The sequence below is a fragment of the Canis lupus genome, chromosome 6, assembly GCF_048164855.1.
Source record: "Canis lupus baileyi chromosome 6, mCanLup2.hap1, whole genome shotgun sequence".
In the NCBI taxonomy this organism is placed as follows: Eukaryota; Metazoa; Chordata; class Mammalia; order Carnivora; family Canidae; genus Canis; species Canis lupus.
The window spans coordinates 14,248,946-14,269,057 of record NC_132843.1 but is presented as its reverse complement, the minus strand read 5'-3'; the positions used below and the strand labels follow the sequence as shown (position 1 = coordinate 14,269,057).

The 20,112-nt window shown below is 38.4% G+C and overlaps 1 protein-coding gene and 1 long non-coding RNA gene across 2 annotated transcripts in view; one reads left to right on the top strand and one right to left on the bottom strand.

The window, feature by feature from the left end:
* Positions 1 to 10,786, bottom strand: part of THOC1 (THO complex subunit 1) — a 54,900-nt gene extending 44,114 nt beyond the window's left edge. The window contains exons 1-7 of the mRNA XM_072828976.1: positions 10,266 to 10,786; positions 7,536 to 7,609; positions 7,382 to 7,442; positions 5,882 to 5,948; positions 2,384 to 2,502; positions 1,880 to 1,928; positions 1,386 to 1,481 (exon numbers count right to left, since the gene is read on the bottom strand). Coding sequence (XP_072685077.1) covers positions 1,386 to 1,481; positions 1,880 to 1,928; positions 2,384 to 2,502; positions 5,882 to 5,948; positions 7,382 to 7,442; positions 7,536 to 7,609; positions 10,266 to 10,319 — 520 coding nt within the window. The 5' untranslated portion in view covers positions 10,320 to 10,786. The remainder of the gene's footprint in view (positions 1 to 1,385; positions 1,482 to 1,879; positions 1,929 to 2,383; positions 2,503 to 5,881; positions 5,949 to 7,381; positions 7,443 to 7,535; positions 7,610 to 10,265) is intronic.
* LOC140635036 (uncharacterized) overlaps positions 10,391 to 20,112 on the top strand; it is a 77,979-nt gene continuing 68,257 nt past the window's right edge. The window contains exon 1 of the long non-coding RNA XR_012032380.1: positions 10,391 to 10,710. This is a non-coding gene — a long non-coding RNA (uncharacterized lncRNA). The remainder of the gene's footprint in view (positions 10,711 to 20,112) is intronic.

The following is a 20,112-nucleotide window of genomic DNA, read 5'->3' as shown; positions in this document are numbered from 1 at the left end:
TACATCATAGTACAACTGAAAAAAGAAACCAAACAAACCTAAAATAAAGAAAAAAGTAAAGAGCAAGGAGAGAGAAAAAAAATCTAGACTATCTTCAAAGAAGTTACACTGGTATTTGTGTTGTCTAGAGAACAATGGAAGAGAAAGGCAGAGTAATGATTATCGTACATATGATTAAATCCTACATCTAGTGCTAACCTAGAATCTTTTATCTATTGAAATCATTCCTTAAGAATAAAAGATTTTCAGACAAAACATAGACCTGCACTAAAGAAAAGTCTTACAGGGATATTTTTCACAACTAGAAGGTCAAAAATAAAAGCAGTAAATACCTAGGTAATCTAAATCAATCTTGATTAAATAAGTAGGAAAGAAAAAACAAGATCTAGCATGACAAAAAAGAAAACACAGAAACCACTGACAACATTTACTATGGGTCTCACTACATGTAGGCACGTTGTAAGCTCTTCAAGTATTTTAATTCATTTAATCCTCACAACATATGAAGTAGGTGGTATATTAGCCTGATATTAAGGAAAGGAAGACTGAAGGAAAGAGGTATTAAAATTTGGCATATGTGAACAGATTACGTAGAGCCCTGGAGAACTGTTATGTTCCATTTCCGGACTTCGACAGTGCTTACACAAAAATGTGATTCAGAATAATTATAGTATATATATATTTATTTTATGCACTTTTTATATGAGTGTTATATTTAACACACACAAAAATGGTAAAAGAAAGGGAAGGAAATAGGGGTGCCTGGGTGTCTCAGTCATAAGCATCTGCCTACGGTTCATGATCTCAGAGTCTTAGGATAGAGCCCCTGAAGAGCAGGGAGCCTGCTTCTTCCTCTCCCATTCCCCCTGCTTATGTTCTCTCTCTGTCAAATAGATAAAATCTTAAAAAAATAAAAAGAAATGGAAGAAAATAAATGTGCCTAAATAGTAGTGACTACGAGGGAGAAAATGGCAGGAGAAAAATTGGCATACATTATAAAATGAAATAGAGATGTGATAGTGCGTATCTATATATATGTGATTCAACTGCAGATTTTCATTATTAATAAACTTGGAACTTAAAGAATCAACTGTCAAATTACTATGCTGTAGATCTGAAACTAATGTATGTCAACTATACTTAAAAAAAAAATAATCAATGACTTTAAGGGTTACCTGTATTATACATTACCAAAAGTATGGTTATTTACTATAACTATATTTATTTACTATAAATAGTTATTTACCAATAAAAAAAAGTGACAATTTTCTATGTTTTCAACTTTATAGAACCATTTTACTTGTTATCATCACAGGAGTTTCTAATTCATTAAAAACTGAAAAAGACTCTCCTTCAAAGCATTTATTTAATGTATAAAAGCATACCTGATTTCTCAGATAAAGGGAAAAGCCTGGCCAAAAAGAGTTGAATTCGTCCACAGAAGACTGTATTCTGGGATTTTGATAATCTTCTTAGGAGATCTAACAGCATATGGAAATGAAGGTTATAGGAGATTATTCTATGTTTATTACAACTATACCCAAATTTGTTAATCAGTCTGTCAAGAGTATTTTTCTAAAACAGTTCTCAAAATTAGAATAGAAACTATTGTTCCAAAAAAGCACTAAAAAATTCGGAATAAAATGAATTTAGCATTGGCAAGATAAACTTTACTAAACTTTTTTTGGTTTTAAGCTTATGCCCAGAACTGAAACAGTTTAATTTAAAGTGAATGATCAGTTTTAATAAATCAGTCTGTTACTTAAAACTGAAGATACTAATCTATTTTTAAAATTTTATCACTTATGTTTAATTCAACCATCTGTTTTTCTAGCCACATTTATTTTAGAAAACAATCATTTACCACTGAATTACTTACCATTGCACATACGTAGTAAATAATTTTTCCCAGCAGAATAGAATGTATTCTGAAATTAATATACAAATTATTACTACTGTACAGAAGTTGTTAGACACTCTTCAAAAATAAGTCACAGAAAGGAAGATATTAAAGAACACTGACATGCACTGAGTCTACCCTACCACTTTCACTTTTTCCCCACAAATAGCATTTTCAATTATATTTTCACGTACAGAACAAACATGATACCAAATAACTGTTTTAAAGAAAGTGTGCATTTTCAAATTAATTGTTACTACTCAGTCAAATTTTATATTTGAACTTTTTCTTCACTATGACTCTTACTTAGCCCCTCCAAGATAGTAGTATAATTCCCTCATAAGGACAAACTCTTTGGCAGTCAGCAATATAAAAATATAAGGAAAAAAAAAAAAGTAAATAAATAAATAAATAAATTGTATCTTCTGAACTCTGGATCTACAGAAACATAATGTTAGCAGAAAAAGAAACCATGGCACTTACTGATTTCCAAGTAGCAACATTTTTTTCCACAAAAGTGAATATTGTGTCACATTGATCCAGAGGAAGACAATCCAAAACATCTCCCAACAATACAAAAGGTGTAGATGCGGTACAAATACCTTCAAGTGGAGCACAAGCCAATTTAAAAGTTTAAAAAATTGTACAGTAAAACAGCCCATGCAAAATAATTCTGAAAAATATCTCAACAGCATACTTTGTCACTCCTAACAAATTTTTAAGACAAGAAATGGAAGCAACCTAAAAGTCCCCAAATGGGACATACTTAAGTAATTTTTGGTATGTGCACTCAATAATGATGATGATGATAATTCTTGATACACTTCTAGAGCATTTACTATATGTCAGGCACAGAAAGTGATTTACGTATACTAACACATTTAATCCTTATAACCCTATGAGGTAGATATTACCTCCAGTTTATAGAATGGGAAAACTGAGACACAGAGAAGTTAAATAACTTGCCCAAGGCCATAGAGCCAGTAAGTGGTAGAGCTGGGATACGAACCCAGGCAGTCTGGCTCCACAGTCTGTTTTCTTCACCACTAAGCTATTCAAAAGAATATAATGCAGCCAATTAAAAACGATTGTTATGACGACTAAAATAACTTGGAAAATGCTTATGATATAATGTTAAGTGAAAAAGGCAGGATTCAAAACTGTACGTATATTATGGTTACAACAATAAGTTTTTTAAAAAGACTAGAGAAACTAAAAACATATACCAAAATGAATGGTAGTTTTTTAAAGTAGAGAAATTATGAGTAGTATTTTTCCCTTTTGCTCATTTCTAAATGTTCCATAGTGTTGCTAAATTATCTTTGTGATTTGATTTACCTTCAAAAAAGATAATAAAAAAGTTTGATACTGATTTCATCTATTAAACATTTAAAATAAAGGTATCATTTCAGGGGAAAGAATGGTAGAGTAAAAAGTTGTTTATTTCAAAATTCAATGTTATTTAATTAAAACAATAAATTAAAATATTTTTCAAAGAAAGGGTCATTTGACTAGCTCAATGTACTTTCATCTTCCTGCTCATTCTTTCTTCCATTTTAAAGTAACACTAAGTGTTTAAGAAAAGTAGGCTTTTAAGCATAGTATGCAAAGAAAATATCTAGGGAGCACTGTAAGCCCAAAACACTGTAATAAGTTAAAAAACAAAAAAACAAGTAATATATTCAACTTCTGCACTGGTAGGATCACATCTGGAATGTGATGTGAGGGATACTGCCAAGAACCAGTGGGTGGCATAAGGCAGCAGATTTCAACTCAGTTGAAACTCCTATACTATGATCAGTACAAGGGAAACCTGACAAGACTAAAAGCAATCAAGATAGAAAGCCCCATCAATAGGCATAGATGTTGGATGACCATCTGCCAGGGACATTATAGAAGGGAGCAGGAAAGGCTAGAGATGAGACTGGACTGGACAACTGCTGAAGTCCCTTACCACTTAAGACTCTGAGATACTATATGCCCTGTATACCTAAGAGATTTAAGAAGCATACTCCCTGGCAGTAGTTGCAGCATACTTTGACAAAAGTTAACTCACATTTAATTACAGAACTTAAGAAAATTACCTAGATTCCAGTTCCAAAGATTCTGATTGAGTAAAACTAAGCTGAGACCTTGCAGTCTCATTTAAAAATAGAGATTCACTGGTGATTCTGATGAGCTGCACTATAGTGTGATCCCCAGAACTTTCAACAACCTGCACCCCAGCCTCTGCACACCCTCTTTGCTTCACTTAACCTCGCCTACAGATACTCCTTCCTCAGTTCCCATTCTGCCATGTTGATCCTTGCTCGGTTTTGTACACAATGCTTTTTTCTGTCTACACAGTCTCCCTCCTATCATGTGGCAAATTCCTACTCCATCTTTCAAAGTACACAGTAAATATCAGTGCATCTAAAAAACTCCTGATACCTTTGAACGGGCCACCCCATCTATACTTCTGAAGCACAGTATAAATAAATTAGAGCATTTATCATATCCTGTTTATTTTTATGTAGACTATGAGATTTTGTGGGTAGGTATTTTTGTACTTTTTAAGCAGTAAAGTGTCTGACACTAAACAGAAGCTCAATAAATATTTGCTGAGTTGAATTTAATAAAACATATTTATGGATAATGTGAAAACGTCACAAGAAGAACACAATTAATAATCTCTTGAGAAGGACTATTCCTCATCCAATTAAAATTAAAAAAGCATCTAAGCTTTTATCATAAGTCCTTATCTTTTTCAAATAAAGTAAAAGTTCTAAAAACAGACTCTGAACTTCAAGCATTAAAAATATTACCAGTCTACAAGAGTAACACATCAAGGTAATCAATGAACTAAGTAAACTGCTGTTTGGCAAAAACTGGGCAAGGAACACTCCCCACTGCAGAACTCATTCAAGTATGCAATGAACATCCTGTATAAAAGTTTAAAGTGTCAAGTCAGAATTTATGAATTATGCTTAAGTTTACAGAATAACATGCTGCTACACTAGCAGACCACTTTTACCTTGAATGTTCTAGTTTTTTTAGGAATAGGTATCAAAAGAATAAATATGTGAGTAATACTTTACAGATTAAAAGGCATTTTTCACTTACATTAAATAAATATTTCAACTACATTTGCTGAAGAGTATGGATGAACTAGTTTTTCACTGTTTCCTTCTGCAAATATTTAATGAGCTCCTTCTAGGTGTTAGGCACTGTGTACTTCCTATATGCCTTTTTTAGTCTGGCAATTATCCCCCATGGCCACTGCCCCATTTTAACAGTCCCCTACCTAGTTTTCCTGCCAGCAGTCTCTCCCAATCCAACTCTTCCTCCATAGCTCCCTGTTAGCATGGTATACAAAGCCCTTTACAATGACCCTAAGCTACCTTTCCTGTTTCCTTCCTCACCATTGTTATCATCCTCTCACCCCTCTGCTCCACCCAATTCTTTAGCCAGGCTAAACTTGGCCTTTACACAGCTTTGTATTCCTTTCTGACAAATGTGAGAATCTCTCACATCCCAGCTCCTGTTACAGCTTGCTTCCCTTCTAAGACCTCCCTGATTCCTTCAGAGTTTAGAGAGTCTCTTCAATCACACTTCATTCCCACTTCACAGTAATTATACCTCAGTAAAAAATTTACACATCTGTTTCCTCCATCAGCCACTAAGCTACTTATGGGCAGTGATATGTTTTCTTTAACACTGAATGTTTAAGTCCTATCTCAGTACCAGGCACATAGTAGATGCTCAATAAATATTTATTGAATAAATGAAACAACTGGAGAACAAAGAAAGTGTCAAAATGTGTGCTGCGTACTAGAAACGAGAAGTGTGAGCTAATTTCATTGGGACAACTTCTTGGCAAAGGTGGTAGGCAGAATTTGAAAAACGAACAAAATCATATAGATGGAGAGGTATAAGGAAAATAACTTTTAAATAAAGCATGTCACATCCATGATTACTTTAGAAAAACAATGCTGTACTTACCTTCAGTTACTCCCCCAATAGCAAGAGAAATAATAGCTAAAACGTTTTCACATGATGAATGATTTATCTACCAACAGAGGAGAAAACAATTTAATTTAGGAACCAGAGTCCAGACTAGTTTGGTAACAATAAAAACATATCCTTTGACATTAAAGTATCAGAAACAAAAGACAAACCTATTTCTTGCAGAAAATAAAATTACTAAGATGAAAATATAAAAAACGAGTTAACAGTAATAGAATCACTAATCGCAAAAATAGATCAAGTAAATAATAAGGGGGTGATTCACTTACAATCCAATGATCTTAGGAAGATGGTTACATTAGCATGATTATGGCTACAAGCTAATCAAGTAAACAAGCACTGAGGCCATAACTCAATCAATGGCACAGGGCAAAGACAGGGCCAGGGGAATTAACTGCACTGTTGCATCAATATGTCTGAGGGTTTTATTTTATTTTTTTATTTTTATTTTTTTTTTTATTTTTATTTATTTATGATAGTCACAGAGAGAGAGAGAGGCAGAGACACAGGCAGAGGGAGAAGCAGGCTCCATGCACCGGGAGCCCGACGTGGGACTCGATCCCGGGTCTCCAGGATTGCGCCCTGGGCCAAAGGCAGGCGCCAAACCGCTGCGCCACCCAGGGATCCCTGTCTGAGGGTTTTAAAAAAAAAAGGGAGGTAGTACTTAGGTTCCATAACATTATAGAAACTAGAACTTTTTAAGTATTCATTATGTGTTGTTTTATATAACCCTGAAGAATGTTATACTTCCTCTTACATGGGAAACTGAGGCTCAGAAAAGCAAAGTAACTTGTGGAATGCCTCATAACATGACTAGGTCTGAAGAAGAGGAAAAAAATGAGTTTTGATGCCAGAATTGTTTAAAAGGAAGGGACACTGTATTGTACCCATTAGAAAAGGATCTAGCTTCTTGGGACACAACCTTCACCTAACCAAGAATAAACTGCTGAAAGTTTTCCTTTCCTTTGGGTGCCCCCCTAATGGTAAATAAATTCAGAGTTTTCAAGTTTAGGTTAAATTTTTCTACCAAAGTTGGATAGGCTCTGGCTATTTTTGTATACTAATGGGTGAGGATGCCACAGGAAAATGAGGGCATGGAATCTGAGTTCCCATGCTAAACATCCTTGGACTAGACCTTTTATGCTACTAAAGGATGTGTCACTGTTTATTGAGCAAAGCGAGAAAGCCCACCTTCAAATTATAGTGCTTTCTTGCTCAGGAAAACCTCATCAATTTTTTCTTATATTCACTTGTAGAGAGATTAAGGGTTTACCCCTTAAATTGTACTTGTGCTGTCAAAATGCTTAACTATTACATAACTCCTATACTATGATCAAGTCAGCTTTCATAAAGTAGCAAGCTCACTGCAGAAAAAATAATCTTGTTTAAATATCCATTCTGAGAATAAAAGCAATTTAAAAATAACATTTATTAATTTAGCAGCAAAATTTTGACAATGAAGGAAAACATACTTACAATTTCTTCTTCTAGAACACCTCTGAAAGCTTGGTCAAGGGTACATTTTTTTTCATTTTCACTATTAAAAACAAAAGACACCTGCATTTTTAAACAGCTCAAGGTTAAGTATAAAGATCTGGGCAAGTGTATTTCATGGATATCAATGCCTTACCTGCCAGGTAATTGGCTGAAGGTATTCAACAATGGCTTGATATTTTTGTTGTTGAGGGCCTCTCTGGTAGACTTCTAGAAAAATAAAAATAGCATGTAAGTGGAAAGATTTTTGCCTATTGTTTACTGAAAAACATCACTCATCAACAGTATATTTAACTAGAAACACTTACACTTGGGAAAAACTATCAGTCATTCCATCAATAATTCTTATTCAAATGCCACTTAATGATGCAAACTCTAATCACTTTAAATTTGACAAGAGCTTACCAACTAGACTTTCTTATTCCAGGCTTTCCCTCCCTACCATTTCTTTACATATCACATTCATGAGAGTATTCTACTTTTTTTTTTTTTTTCTAAATCTCCAAATGGCTCCTTATTTACAGGCTTTGGTTTTAAAATTTCACAGCTCCCTCTCAAGGTCCTTGATGCTATCACCTTCAATCTATCCAATCTTATTTCCCACTACCATCTAACATACAGTTTCCACTAAGGTCTAGACATTTTTTCATTATTTTCTACCAAGCTCACTCTAGTGTATTCATTCACTGTTATTCCCACCTGCTCATGCAAATCCTATCCATTCTTCAAGACCCATCTCAAGTCCCATCTTCTCTAGTTTTGCTCAGCCCAAGTCTCTAACACACAGTCAACACTGAATACCTGCTAATTGTCTTAGTCATAAATGAAAGTCAAGATAATAAAAAGGGGATTCTGACTCAGTAGCTAGACCATGTAACTTCTGACATCCGGGTTGTAAGTCAAGCCCTACTTTAGGTGTAGAAATTATTTAAAAATAAAACCTTAAAAAAAAGAAATATGAAAGACAAAAATATTGCAAAGTCTTTCATTCTGTAGAAACTCACATACACTTGGAAAGTTATCTCACTACCCCCAGGAATTCGATTTACACTGGAAATGTCCGTTCCTGACTCTGCCAAGAGTAGACTGTATAATCCTCGGCATATGCCAAGAGTAGACTGTATAATCCTCGGCATATCTCCTTATCTCTTTGTGCTTCAATTTCTTTACCAGTTAAATAAGGGGGCTGTCGGGCAGCCCTGGTGGCCCAGCAGTTTGGCGCCGCCTTCAGCCCAGGGCCTGATCTTGGAGACCCTGGATGAGTCCCACTGCCGGCTCCCTGCATGGAGCCTGCTTTTCCTTCTGCCTGTGTCTCTGCACCCCTCCCCCCGCCCCCCCCCCCGTGCCTCTTATAAATAAATAAATAAATAAATAAATAAATAAATAAGCAAGCAAGCAAGCTGTTGTAGATGCTTATTACTAACAGCAGCAGTGGCATCACCTGGGAACTTAGAAATACAGACTTTCAGGCTCTATTTCAGACCTACTACACCAGAATCTACATTTAACAAGATCTCCAGGTGATTCCACTGTACATTACACCTTAAGAAGCACGGGACTAGATGATCTCAAATTAAATGGTCCCCTCCAGGACTAGTATATTGGATATTTCTTTTTTTTTTTAAGATTTTATTTATTTATTCATGAGAGACACAGAGAGAGGGGCAGAGACACAGGCAGAGAGAGAAATAGGCTCCTCACAGGGAGTCCAATGTAGGACTCGATCCCAAACGCGGGGATCACGCCCTGAGCCGAAGGCAGACGCTCAACCGCTGAGCCACCCAGGTGTCCCCATATTGGATATTTCTAACAATTACTCTTAGCAGAATTTCAGAGCACCAGGGATTGCAGAAAAATATACAGAAAGAAAACGATTCTGAAGACATAAACGAGATATTACTTGGTTAACAAACGAACGCTCTTTGCATGGGATAAAAAAATAATGTGCACACAAGAAAACTCTTTATTCTGGCGTCACTAAAACTAGGTAAGCACAGTTAACTATTCAAGTAGTTGAATCATAACTTGAAATATTGGCGCAAATGCTAAAAACAAATACAGGCAAGCAACTCAGAACAGGGTTCTTCATGCTCTGATGGGCAACGTAAAATGAACACTGGGTCTGACGTCAGAAACACGAGCGAAGTACATCACCTTACTTTTTTGGGGGGAGGGGGTGTGATCTCAATTTCCAGCTCATCTACCAGGCTTTAATAGAACTTTGCCTACTTCACAGTGCTATTCAAAGAGTTAAATACGCTAACATGAAAACGCTCTGTAAGGCTTTCCCCAAATGCTCAAACTACTCTTCCAAACTGTGTTAAGTATAAAATGACATCCAGCAACAATCCCCAAGCTGATCTCTCTGCCTTTTCCTACTTAGGATCTCGTTAATCTCTTGGGAGCGAGATACGGAAGGCTAAAGGCTGGTGAATAAGCGACCGAGATCCACGACTTGGCAGCTGAGGAGGCGGAGCGCGAGCCAGTCCCCTGGGCTAAAATCACTCCCGCCCTCACCCGTAAGCAATTTTGGAGACACCTGTCCGGCTAAGCGAGCACTGCGGAAGAGCTCGACCGCACCGGAGGTCGTGTGCGGATGAGCCCTCCACGCGGGGCACAAAGGCGCCCAGACCGCGAGGTTCAGAGACCTGCCGACAGGAGGACGGAGGCGGACAGCACGGGACGCACGGAAGAGACAAGTAATGCGTCTTTCCCACCTCCCCGCCCCCGACGGGGCCGGGAGCCGACACCGCGGGGCACACACCTCAGTTCCCGCCTTACTCCAGGGCAAAATTCGAGTATTTTCTGGGAGAGGAGGAAAAAGATAGAGCCAGGTCAGAGCCGCACCCTCCCACAGCCCACTAACCGTGAACCGCGTCCGCGCTTCGGGCAAACTGAAGAGCGGCGGCGTCGGAGACATCTTCCCGGCTGCGCGTGCCCGCCACCGCGCTGCGGCGCCCGCCGATGACGTCAGGCGGGAGCAGCGAGATCGCGCTGTCCGAGCGCGGCTAGAGCGGCCTGTGAGCCGAGGGCTAGGCCCGCTGGCGGCCGGGAGCCTCGCTGGTGACAGTTCGGCCGGCCTTGGCGGGGCTGAGTCAGCCACAGCGTGCTCGGTCCGGATTCGTGGAGCGCCCTCGGGGTGACGGCATAGGGGCGTCCTGGCCCTGTCGGCGTGGTGCTGCCTGGCGGGGACTAGGCCCTCGCGCGCACCTGCGGTGATTTTCCGGCTCTGGGGAAGCTGGGCGAATGGCGGCCAGTCAGGCTTACTGAGTCGCGCGGGAAGGTCACCTCGGCCTGGGAATCCAGGGCAGGTGGGTCATCCGGGGGTGCCCCTGGCGGGTGAAGTGGGGGCGGTGCCTGTGAGCCCCGGACGGCAGTCATTCTCGCCGAGGGAGTGCTCTTAGCTGCTGCCTTGCTGAGTAGTTAGTCCACGGACCCTGTAGCTTAGGAGCAGTTCCCTCTTCCGTGAAGTAGAAATAATGCCCGTTTTACAGGACTGTGGAAAAGCACAAATGAAATAATGAAAGCAAATGTGGCTTCTATGGGACTAGGAGTATCATTGTCAGTTTTTTTTGTTTTTTTTTTTTTTTAAGATCTTACTTGTTTATTCATGAGAGACCCAGGCAGAGGGAGAAGCAGGCTCCACGAAGGGAGCCCGACGTGGGACTCGATCCCGGGACTCCAGGATCACGCCCTGGGCTGACGGCGGCGCTAAACCGCTGAGCCACCCGGGCCGCCCCTCCTTGTCAGTCAGTATCTTAGTGTCCGTTGACTTTTCTGCATAGAGAGGCCTCTGCCGAGAATTTGCAGTTCTCGGCGCTCATTTGCAAACGGGCGGCACCCGTTACAAAAAACGCTTTCTCCTCAGCAGTTTCCTCCCTTGTCGCCTCACTGGAGAGGCGTGGCCAGGGAGACGCCAAGCGGCACTAACTTTGTCGGTTGGAATCATGCTGCGGAGAAAGCAGCACCGACCGGAACACTCAGTCCTGTTCCCTCCCATGTATACCTTCTCCCTTCATTGGCATCTAATAAGAATACAGGAAGCTTAACCAAAAGATAACTTTGCATAGTTTTGCCCATAAGTTGGAATTGTCAGACAGTGGTGGCTACCTGAAGCATTACAATCTTGTTTAGGAATCAACTGAATCATTCAAGTTTGAGTGTATGACTTAAATTCCAAATCGGCTGGAAAAAAACAAAAACAAAAACAACAAAACCCAAACCTGGTATTAACTTATTTAATAGGTAGCTGATGTAATAAGATTATTATTATATTACAGATGATTATTAACTGGAGCACAGCTAAGACCTAAGAAGTAAATAATTTTTCTGGGGACGCCTGGGTGGCTCAGGGCTCCGGAATTGAGTCCCACGTTGGGCTTCCTCACGGGGAGCCTGCTTCTCCCTCTGCCATGTCTCCGCCTCTCTGTCTGTGTGTCTCTCATGAATAAATAAAAAAGTAATAATTTTTCTTTTTTTTTTTTTTATAAGAATCCAACGTAAGGTTTCTTGACTCATTCACCAAAGCCCAGTGACTTAGAATTCTCTTTTTTAATTCTGCAAACATCCATTAGGCACTTTGTATATTGTGGACAGTATTTGTTAAATGAATAATAAATATTTGAACAAATTATTGAATGAGCAGAATAACACAGCATAATTCTTTTTTGGGGATCTCTAGTTGACATAAATAATTTCAGTGGGGAATCCCTGGGTGGCTCAGCAGTTTAGCGCCTGCCTTCTGCCCAGGGTGTGATCCTGGAGTCCCAGGATCGAGTCCCACGTTTGGCTCCTTGGATGGAGTCTGCCTCTCCCTCTATCTATGTCTCTCATGAATAAATAAATAAAACCTTAAAAAAATAATAATTACAGTTTACAATTTCTATCATGAGCAATTTAGATCATAGCTACCATAAGCGACCAAAAGAGAGAATCAATACCATATTTGGTGGTCAAGGAGCCTTTGTGGAGAAGATAGACTATGAGCTGGTCCTTGAAAACTGGACCTGGCAAAGAGTGAATAGGAGAAACCTTCCCAATGGAAGGAATGGTATGAGCAGAAGTGTGGAAGGGAGAAGGCACAAAGATAGCCATTTATTTTGACTATAACATTGGGTTCTGCACAGAAATAGAGCTGAAGAGTTTAGCTGGAACTAGATTGTATTAATGTTTGAGGCCAAAAAATGTTACAGGTTTAAAAATGGCTTTTATGGGAGCACCTGGGTGGTTCAGTATGGTTAACTGTCTGCCTTTGACTCAGGTCATGATCCCAGAGTCCTGGAGCCTGCCATTCCCCCCTGCTTATGTTCTCTCTCCCACTTTGTCAAATAAATAAAATCTTTTTTGAAAAATGGCTTTTATAGAAAGTTATTACTGGCAGTATATTTTGGCGTGAAGGAGAAAAATGAACTGTTTTCCTGCTAATTAGCAAAGCAACATCAGATAAAAGAGTAGGGAAAGAAAGGTAATCATCAGGTGACAATGGGGAGTTATATTTGATGAGTGCGGATTTTAGCTTGGGATGACAAAGTTCTGGAGATGGATAGTCATAATGATTGCACAACAATGAATTATATGCTTAAAATAATTAAAATACTAAATTTTATGTATGTTGTACCACAATGAAAACTTGAAAAGCAACCCGTTTTTTTAAAAAGGCAGCAGTCTGCTACTAGATAACTTAAAAAGGGCAAAAACATCAAAAGCATTGGCATGATCTTGAGAACTGAAGATTATATTCACTAAGGCCAAGAAGTAGAGAATGCAGTTTTTGAAAGGTGTGCACCAAAAATCACTATAGTAAAAATATTTTAGCATTTAGATCATGTTAATTAATGTTTATAATTCCAAATGCACTCAACATGAGGTATCTCATTTGGTCCTCTATATGATATTTTGAGGTGTGTAATATTACCTACAATACAATTATCCTACAGTTATTCCATCCATGAGGAAACAAACTCAAAGAGAGGGTTCGTGATAGAGGCGATCAGCAAAATAAGACCAAGAGTTTTGATTCCAAATTTTGTGCTCATTACACTGTTATATTGTCATGAATAATGCTCAAGTTTTACTGAGTACCTCCTTATGACACTTTCTTGTATTTCTATTCCTTACAACAGTATTGCATATAGTTATATAACAGTGAGGAAACAAGTTCAGCTGTCCTAGCTCACTTGGCTAGAGAAAGCTAATTTGGGATTTGGGCCTAGCTTTAATCCCAGAGCCTGTATTTTTCTCAAGTCTTAATTCTGAATCATTATCAAACCATAGACCATTATTGTCCCATAAATTATTGCCTTACAGTCAGATAAGGGTGAGGATCACATTGTTATGACAAAACATTAGGGGTCTTCAAAAGTATGTAATAACACTCAAAAGGCAGACATCCAATGGCACATAACAACTTCACTTATAGTTTTTGAACACCTGTTTTTCCTGGCGAGGTAAAGTGGACCAGGGACTACCTCTCTTAGCAAATACCCTCCAATGAGAATTCTAGGCTTGGTGGTTTAGGTAAGTTCTAAGCATTCACATCACTATTCTTTTCTTTGGTGTCCTTTCACTGGGATTCACGTTACCATTGGCTTGATGACAGAAGAGGACCAAGCAGACAGCTTAGCTTTTTTTGTTCTGGTCTTTATCCTGTAGTCTAGGCCTAAGGAAACTTTTTGTTCTGTGCTCACCGCTACATGAGGATCCATTAGAGCTTTTGCTGGTTCAGGTTTTGGGCCCCAGGCATCTCTCTCTCTTTCTCTCTCTAACTTGAATGGATTGAAATAGAGAACTGATGTTTGAGAGGAAAAGTTGAGCAAACAAAATGAGACTCCTGCATTTGGAGTGGAGTAAAACTTCAAAGAATAAAAATGGAAGACAGATGGCACATTGTATGTATTTGGAACTTAATTTTTTTGGCAAAAGGGGAATTATATGAAAAGTATGTGTGGCTACTGTATTTTTATAAGGTGGTGGCAGTTTTCAAGCATTTTATATTGTTAATATTGTGCTAGTCATTTAATACACATTGTCTACTACCTACCAGGCACAAGTACAATATTACTGGATTATATATCTAGTATTATATTTTATTAAGTTCTAAGTACTGTAAATATTATCTAGTGTACATTGTAAAATCCTATGTGGTAAGCTTGGTTGAACCACACAGATGAGGTGAGAATAGAAGTCACAGAAATGGATGAATAGATGACTGATAAGTCCAGCCTCCCTACAGAGTTAGGTAGAGAATTTGCCTGAAATTGTGCCATTGCTTGGTTTGTTCCTCTCTCCTGTCCTAATACTCTTTCTCCTTCCCTTACTTAAGCTTCTCCTGGCAGCACCTAAATGATTTGCCCACAAATTCTTACTTCAGGTTATGTTCTGAAGGTTCTGACTGTTAAGTTTGGGTTTACTAAGAAGCAGACACCAGCATGGGATTAGTGTGCAAGAGTTTATTATGAAGGGAGCAGGAGCAGACAGAAAAGCCCATGGACCACAACATGGACTTGATACCTGTAGAAGGAAAGAGGGAAGGGAAGAGGGTGAGGTAGGAAGTTTCTGAGTGAAGTGCAGCTCCAATATAGGTCTGACTTTGCCAATGAGGACAAGTAAAGTCAAATTTCTTGTCAGAAGAGTCTTGCAGTTTTCCAGAATGAGCCTGAACTAGGACCTTGCCATGCTCAGTTATTGACTAGAAGCAGCTCTCAGTAAGTTTGGCCTCCATGCCACTGTGGTGGATCCAGAGGCTAGCTGCTAGGGCTGTTGGTCATTTGTGCTCCCTACAGCAAAAAGATCTGAGTTGAGCATTTTCAGGGCCACCACAGTATCCTAGGGTATTCATATAATAATGTTTTATTCATTCATTTTTGGAAAATATTTTCATTTGTTTATTCTCAACAGTAAATATGAACCTGGCACTTTGTATGAAACAGAAGAGTTATTGCCCTCAGGAAGCTTTTGTTCTGTGGGAGAGCAGATTTTTTAAAAATAAATAAATAAAAATATAACAGAATTTAAGCACAACAGCACTCAAGCAATGCTATAAATTCCTGCATAGCATTTATCACACAATGAAATCCTAAGTGCTTTACATGTGTGAACTCCTTTAATCTTCCCAGCAAACTTAAGAGATTTACTCTTTATTAGTCCCAGGTTACAGGTGAAGAACTTGAATGGTGCTGAAGTAACTTAGCCCCCATGGTCACTCAGAATCAAAGGAGTGTGAGACTCAGGCAGACTGTGCTTGGGCAGTATGTAAATAGAATTGTTAGAAAAGACTTCTCTGAGGGAATCATGTAAGTTAAAACTTAAGGGATAGAAAGGCATTAGTTGTTGTATTTGAGAGAGTGGGATTTGGCAGGGGAAAGCAAGAAAACATTCCAAGGAGAAGGTACAGTGTGTGCAGTGGCTTGTGTTAGGAAGGAGGTTGTTAGCATATTTGAGACCTGAAAGAAGGCATGGGAGCACGATGGAAAGCATTAGACAGTAAGGTTGGAGAAATGGACAGGACTGGATTGTTCAGGACTCTGTACTTCACTGGAGTTTCATTCTCCTCTATATGGTATACTATAGCCTGGAATCTCATTGAACGCACAAAAGTTTGTTTTAAAAGTTCTCTGTTTTTCCATAAATTGTTTCAAAGGTGAGTCATTTGCTTTCATTGTCCACCTTGCTTCCACTATGGAGCATCTGATTTCCTTCATGTTAGTGGTGATATCTCATAATGTATTCATGTTTATAAGTGAAGGTCAAAATTGCTCAGTCATAAGAGCTATTTCAGGGGCTGTTCCACTCCTCATTTGCCATTCCCACCCCCTTTCACCCCATTCTTGTAATAGACAAAACAATGGTGGGCATATGACCGGGCCAGGCTAGCAGTAAGTCTTTGAAATTATTTTTCTGTGTCTGAAAAATATGGCTATCATTAGAGTTCTCCTTTATAAACAGTAGGGAAATCTACTGTGGTTAGTGTTTGTAAGTAAAGTGAGTTTTTGGGAGGGTATCAGGAAGCTAATACAACAAAGGTTAAAGTTTGGGCAAGCCTCAATGGAAGCAAGACATACCATCGGTCTTAATGATGCCCTTGCTAATGCCATCTCCAATGGCTTGGCTCTACTCCTGGTTTCTGTGGTCCATGGACACTTGCCATCACATCACTCAACACCCATCACCACACCATGCTGCCACAGCTGTTCTGTATCACCTCGAGTCCTAAAACCTCTTCCTCTAGTTTTGAGATCATGACTGGGAGTATCTGATTGGCTATACTCAGCTCTTGTGTTCATGCTCTAGTTTCCAGAGAAGAGGAAAAGTGATACCTGTTCTTCCTTACCTTTTGTGACACACAATTTACCAAAACTGACAAAGAAATAGGACATAGAATACAACTATTTTAAAGAAATTGAATGTTTAATAAAAACATTTCCAGAGGGAGATCCCTGGGTGGCTCAGCAGTTTAGCACCTGCCTTTGGCCCAGGGCACGATCCTGGAGTCCCAGGATCAAGTCCCGCGTCGGGCTCCCAGCATGGAGCCTGTTTCTCCCTCTGCCTGTGTCTCTGCTTCTCTCTCTCTCTCTCTCTCTCTTTCCCTATCTATCATGAATAAACAAATAAAATCTTTAAAAAAAAATTTCCAGAGAGCAAACTCCAGGTCTAGATGGCTCCACTGGTAAATTCTATTATAGAAGAAATAATATTAATTTTACACAAGGTTTTTTAGAGAGTAAACCATGAATAGACATTTACCAACTTGTTTTTTAAGCCTAGCATAATTCTGATTTCACAGTCTTAAAAGTATAAGAAAATAAAATTTTGGACTAATGTCCCTTATGAACTTAGGTATAAAAATCCCAAAAGAAAAAAATCCAACAATACATCAAAAGGTGAGTACGTCATGAACAAGTAAGGTTTATATCAGGAATATAAGTTTGGTTTAATATTTGAAATCTATGTAATTCACCGTGTTACCAGAATAAAGGAGAAAAAATATAAGCATCTTTATAGATACAGGAAAAGTGATAAAACTTAACATCCATTCATAATTTTTAAAAAAAATCAACAAAGTAGAAATAAAAAGGAATTTTTCAATCTGATGAAAGGTATCTTAAAAAATCTTAAGGTAACATAATACTGGTAAAATATTGAAATCTTTGCCCCTAAAATCTGGAAGATAATGATGTTCACATTCATCACTTTTTTTTTAACTTTTTTTTTTTAAAGATTTTATTTATTCATGAAAGACCAGAGAGAGAGGCAGAGACATAGGCAGAGGGAGAAGCAGGCTCCATGCAGGAAGCCCCATGTGGTACTTGATTCTGGGGCTCTAGGATTATGCTCTGAGCCAAAGGCAGACGCTTAACCACTGAGCCACCCAGGCGTCCCCACATTCATCACTTTTATTCAACATTGTAATGAAGGCCCTAGCCAATGTATTAACACAAAAAACAACAAAAGACAAGAATTCAACAGGAAGAAATAAAGGTGTCTATTTGGAAATGGCATATTTTTTTTTATGTAGGAAATTCAAAGGCATAAAAAAGCATATAAAAATGAACTATTAGTACTTAAGTTTGACAAGATAACAGGATATAAGATCTGTGTTTTGTTTGTAGTAATTCTAAAATTTTGGAAAATAAAGTTTAAAATAAATATCATTTTAATAAGATAAACCACATCAAATGCCTAGGAATGAATTTAATATAAAATGTAAAAGAATTTTAAAACATTTCTGAAATAAAGAAGACATGAATAAGTGAAAAAATGAATGATGTTGATGGATTTGAATATTCAATACTGAAAAGGTGTCATTTCTTGACGTATAAATTCAATACGTATAATTGACGTATAAATTCAATAAAATCTTAATAAAAAATTCCAGCAAGCATTTTGTAGAAATTGGCAAGCAAATTTTAAAATTTACAAAGACCTGCAAAGGACTTAAAGTAGCTAAGATAATTTTGAAGAAGAGCAAAGAGGAGCTATGCTACCAAATTTGGAGATTTTATATAAAGCTATTGTAATAATGTCAATAAAATAATAAGGATAAAAAAGTAGACCAAAGGAACAAAAGAGAGTCCAAAAATAGATTTAAACAGTTGGTCACTTGATTTTTTTTAAAAGATTTTATTTATTTATTCATGAGAGAGAGAGAGAGAGAGAGAAGCAGAGACACAGGCAGAGGGAGAAGCAGGCTCCATGCAGGGAGCCCGACATGGGACTGGATCCCAGGTCTCCAGGATCAGACCCTGGGCTGAAGGCAGCGCTAAACCGCTGAGCCACCCAGGCTGCCCCAAGGTCACTTAATTTTTAATAAAAGTATAAATAGAATTCAATTTAGAAAAGAAAAATCTTTCTTTTTTTAAGATTTATGTATTTATTTATGATAGAAATAGAGAGAGAGAGAGAGAGAGAGAGAGAGGCAGAGACACAGGAGGAGGGAGAAGCAGGCTCCATGCCGGGAGCCTGACGTGGGACTTGATCCCGGACTCCAGGATCATGCCCTGGGCCAAAGGCAGGCGCCAAACCGCTGAGCCACACAGGGATCCCGAAAAGGAAAATCTTTCTTTTTTAAAGATTTTATTTATTCAGTTGAGAGAGTGAGAGCAAGCAAGCAGGGAGTGGGAGGTACAGAAGAAGAGGGAGAGAATCTCAAACAGATTCCCTGCCAAGCATGGAGCCCAATGCGGGGCCTGATTCCACGACCCTAAGATCATGACCTGAGCCAAAACCAAGAGTCCAATGCTTGTTAAGCAACTGAGCCACTCAACGTGTTCTGGAAAAGGAGGATCTTTTTAATAGATAGTGCTAGAGAATTGAATATTTACTTGAGGAAAAAAAGAACCTTGGCCTCTACCTTTCATTATGTACAAAAATAACTTTGAAATTCAGTGAAAAAGAGAGTAGAAAAACAATAGAAAAGAAATGAAACTAAATTGTTTTTTTGAAAAGATACAGTTGACAAACCTTTAGCTAGATAAAAAAAAAAAAAAAAAGACTCAAAAATTAATGAAAGAGAAGATGTTGCAATTGATGTCACAGGAATGAAAAGGATCATGAGACTACTATGAACAATTATATACCACCATACTTGATAACCTATAAGAAATGAGTAAAATACTAGAAACAACATACCAAGAATGAATCATGAAAAGGGCAGCCCAGGTGGCTCAGTGGTTTAGTGCCACCTTCCACCCAGGGTGTGATCTTGGAGTCCTGGGATCGAGTCCCACGTCGGGCTCCCTGCATGGGCCTGCTTCTCCCTCTGCCTGTCTCTCTGCCTCTCTCTGTGTGTGTCTCTCATGAATAAATACATAAAATCTTAAAAAAAAAAAAAGAATGAATTATGAAGAAATAAAGCCTGGTCAAACCTGTAATTAGTAAGGAGATTAAATTTAGTAAATCAAAAACCTCCCAATAAGCAGAAGCCTACGACCAGATGGCTTTACTGGTGAATTCTATCAAACATTTAAAGAATTAATGCCAAGCCTTAAACTCTTCCAAATAATTGAAGAGAAGGTAATACTTCCAAATGAGGTCAACATTACCTTGATACAAAAGCCAGAGGAAGACCTGCAAGAAAGGAAACTACAGGTCAATATCCTTGATGAAGGATATTGCATAAAATGCATAAAAATGCTCCACAAAATACTAGCAAGCCAAATTCAATAGCATTAAAAGGATTATACCCCACGAGTAAGTGAGATTTATTCCTGGAATGC